The sequence below is a fragment of the Octodon degus genome, unplaced genomic scaffold (assembly GCF_000260255.1).
Source record: "Octodon degus isolate 3935 unplaced genomic scaffold, OctDeg1.0 scaffold00030, whole genome shotgun sequence".
Lineage (NCBI taxonomy): Eukaryota > Metazoa > Chordata > Mammalia > Rodentia > Octodontidae > Octodon > Octodon degus.
In genome coordinates, this window is record NW_004524606.1 from 10,873,672 (window position 1) to 10,877,485 (window position 3,814).

At 48.1% G+C, this 3,814-nt stretch overlaps 1 protein-coding gene across 1 annotated transcript in view; it reads right to left on the bottom strand.

The window, feature by feature from the left end:
- The window catches only part of Shq1 (SHQ1, H/ACA ribonucleoprotein assembly factor), a 121,473-nt gene extending 119,219 nt beyond the window's left edge, over positions 1-2,254 (bottom strand). Inside the window, exon 1 of the mRNA XM_004629545.3 lies at positions 2,030-2,254. Coding sequence (XP_004629602.1) covers positions 2,030-2,172 — 143 coding nt within the window. The 5' untranslated portion in view covers positions 2,173-2,254. The remainder of the gene's footprint in view (positions 1-2,029) is intronic.
- Positions 2,255-3,814: the final 1,560 nt, after the last annotated feature.

The following is a 3,814-nucleotide window of genomic DNA, read 5'->3' on the forward strand; positions in this document are numbered from 1 at the left end:
CACCTTTTTTCTTTTCTATTTTAGGGAAGGGTCTACAGGATGTTCAGGGTCTTACTACTAGATTGGACTTGCAGTGATCTACCTGTTTACAGCCTCCCAAGAGCTGGGATTAACAGGGCATACCACCACGCCCAGTCTCAACTGCAGTCTCAGGTGTGCCCTGGGGGCGGGGCCAGCATGGCAGGATCAAACCTTGGCCCCTGCACCTGCTTGCAGGCGCTTTAATTCGCTGAGCTATTGGCCTTCCCTCCTTTTATTATTGAAAGGTTTGCCACCACTACACTAGAACATATTCCCCCATAGGGAAAAGGACATTACTGTCATTGTAGTAAGAGTTTGCAAGGGAATAGATTTAATACAAGACATATAACTTATAGGGTTATTTTACAGTATTCACCTAAAAAGTCTAATGAAGAAGAGTGCAAGAGTTCTGTCCATGCACTAGAAACCCAAAGAATCCAGCTGAGGACTTGGAACCCACAGCAATGTCCTGCACAACTCCAGCTGATAACCTAGAGCTCATAGCAATGTCCTCCACGAGTCCAGCTGAAGGCCTAGAGCCCATGACAACGCTCGTAAAGTCTGTATCAAGGATCTGCACTGAGAAGACCAAAAGGTCAGTGGTGGAAGCTAGAAGGTCTGCGCCAGCAGGATGGAGGTTCTGTGCCAGCAGGCTGATCCATCTGCATTGGGGTCGGGGAGCAATGCTCAAGGTAAGGACCAGAGCTCCCTAAAGAGAGCAGCAACCATCCTCAGCAACAGTGAGGACCCAAGTTCCTCTGACAAGGAGAAAAACTGTGTTCATATCAGGACAGCCGGCGAGACACACTTCTTCAAGGGAACCTACAGCACACCATCTTCCCTTCCAGTTCATTCATGCTTGGCAACAATCCTCAGCTAGCTGGCCTTCCACCCCCAGCATCACGCTCACTCAGTTCAGCTGAGCACTGCAAGGTGATCTGTAGTTCACTACAACTGTCTAGGTAAGTTGGTGGGTAAGTGTAGTTCAGACACAATGAAGAAATCAGTACCATACAATACTCGGTTTGCAAATGGGAAGGGGTCCAAAAGACGGAGAAGAGAAGAAAGAATTGAGATGTGTTCTGTACCCGTATCAATCCCCCACAACAAATATAATCACTGAGCTGAAAACATGTACTAATAAAAATAAAAATTTTAAAAGCACTTAAGCACAAAAGGTAGGCTAGTGCCACTCCTGAGAAAAATCAGGCAAATGAATGGTGGTTTCTATATATAAAAAGGGAAGGACAAGGGGTTGGCGATGCTTTAGGAGGAATAACCTAGCAGAGGTCTCCGTACAATGGAGTCGTGCCCATCTCCAGAGACTGCTGTCAAACTTAAATAACCGCAGCACACAGCGCACTTCAGGGTGCTTACCTGCCCACCACACTAAAGGTGGCCTGCGTTCGTGCTGCAGTGTCCTTAAGGTTCAGCGGGGAGAAAGATCTCAACAAACAAGCACTGTGCACCCTCACGGGGACTTGGAGAAAACCACAATGAAGGAGCTAAACCAAACCTTGGAGCAGCAGACGGCGGGAAGGCAGTACTGTCAAGGGGATCAAGAAAGCGGGAGAATCGAAGGGAGGGAGGGAAGGCTCACGGAGGTCAGCGCGCACGGTTCTCGTGGAGGGGAGAAGCTGAGAGCGCGAACGCAGAACGGTAGGAAATAATAATAATCATAATCAAGGAGGACCAAGCACAGGGGCGACAGGCCAGAAACTGCAAAGGTGACACTGTGCAGACGTCACCTGGCAAGGTGGTTCGGAAAGCTCTTTAACCGGGAGCTCAAGGTTTCTGAAGAGAAGCAGCTTCTGCAGCAGGTGGGGCGCCCGCCTGGCAAGGCCACGGTCTCACTGCCCAAAGAAGCGGCAGAAAGCTCCGTTACATCGAGAACTGTTCCCTCGCTCTCTCATCTCCCTCCATAAGCACGAACGAACGAACGACAGAATGAATGAATGCCGAGGACGTCCCCCCAGACGCTCTCCCACCGCCAGACCCCGGAACTCGCCTGAGAAAGTACGGCTTGGCGTAGAACTTGAAGTCGACTCCCTCGAAGTACACGTCGAACTCCGAGACCCGGGCGTAGGGCAAGCGGATGGCAACGGTCAGGAAGTCGGCGTCCTGGCTGAGGTCGAACGCGGGGGTCAGCATCGCCACGCGACACGAAGCTGTCTCCGCTGTCCACTCTTCAAGAAGCCCCCAAGCTCCCGCACCGGCGCGGTTAACTCCAGCGCTTCCGGCTCGAGGCGGAAGTGCCTGCGCGTGGAGCCGGAAGTCCAGCCCCACGCGATCTCCATGGAGACCCGACGCTTGTAAAGGAGGAGCGGCGCTTTGAGAACAGTAGAAGAGAGTGGCCCGCGGTGCTTGGGCGAAGGAGTTTAGCTGACAAATATTGCAAGACCCAGAACTCCCCTTCAAAGCGTCTGTGGAGGGTCTTCGAGGCGGCGTTAACAGGGTTGGTATAGCAGGTACTCAAATGAGTTTGATTGCCTTCTCAGCCATTTTCCTTAGAAAAGTTTCAAAACTTCTCAGCTTCCGAAATCTCCTCTATAAAATGAGCGTGATAATAACTTAGGTTCATAAAGATGTCATAAGGATAACAGGAAATTATGCATGTACAGCTGTAACAGCGGACCTGGCAAATTGTCAGCTCAGCGCTCTGCGCTGGAACAAGTTACTGCAGTTGCCACAGCGACGTCTTCCCTGGGATTCCCTTAGCCCTCACCTGCCCTGTGGGCATTTACTTGCCCTCCCCTTCTCTCCCCTTCTTTACTCCTTATTTAAATAGAGTTTGCTCATGGACAGAGCATACCTCCACTGGTTACATCTAATAATGCGCCCTGCAATCTCCTAAGAAAAATGGTTTTAGTGGGCATAAGCAATGTATTTGATAATCATGAATTTTACAGTGATCAGAACCCAGACCGTTCGGCTCTTAAAGTGTCATTGCCTACAAATTGCAGTCCCTACGTATTTCTCCCGTTTCCTTTTTATTTCCTTGCACTATCTCCATACACTTGTTAGAGACTGTCTTTTCTTTCTTCTTTGTCTTCTATGCATTTTTCCCCTCTAATCTGTATTCCTCATACTTCCCCAATGTCATCTTCCACCAGTTCTCCTCCTACCCAATACATTCCCTTTAAACTTTCTTGTCTCTCATTCATTTTGTTCTCTATTAATCCATCAATAACTAGCCTGATGCAATTGTGGTATTTTTCCTGGTATTAAATATCAATGGAGGACTGGTGAGATGGCTCAGTGGTCTAAAGCACCTACTTAGAACAAGCTAAGCAAAGCACAGGGACCGCGGTTCAATCCCCAGCACCACATGCCAGCCAGCCTCGCCCCCTGGCGGGCTGAGCTGGCCACACACACACAAAATTAAATAAATAAAATAGTTTTAAAAAATATCAATGGAAAAAGGTTGAAAATCATCTTCTAAGAAATGAAGACAGCTAAATAATTTCAAAAGCCTTTTTTTTTTATGTTTTTAAGGAAACACTCTTGAAACAATTCAGATTAAAATGTCAACAGATGCTGGCATTCACTGAGTACTTACTGTGTGCCAGAACTGCAGCAAGGCCTTAATATAATCGCATTTCCTTTCCTCGCAGCTGTTTGAAGGTTTTATATATTCCCTTCACTTGCACAGGATTATGGCGTTCATAAGTAGTTTTGTGGGAGTTGAAATCCAAATAAGTATGGCTTTTGTGTCTAGGCTTTAAACTGCTACAGAGTTTACTCCCTCTGATAAAACCATCTTCCCGTTTGTCTCACCATCTGGCCCCACCTG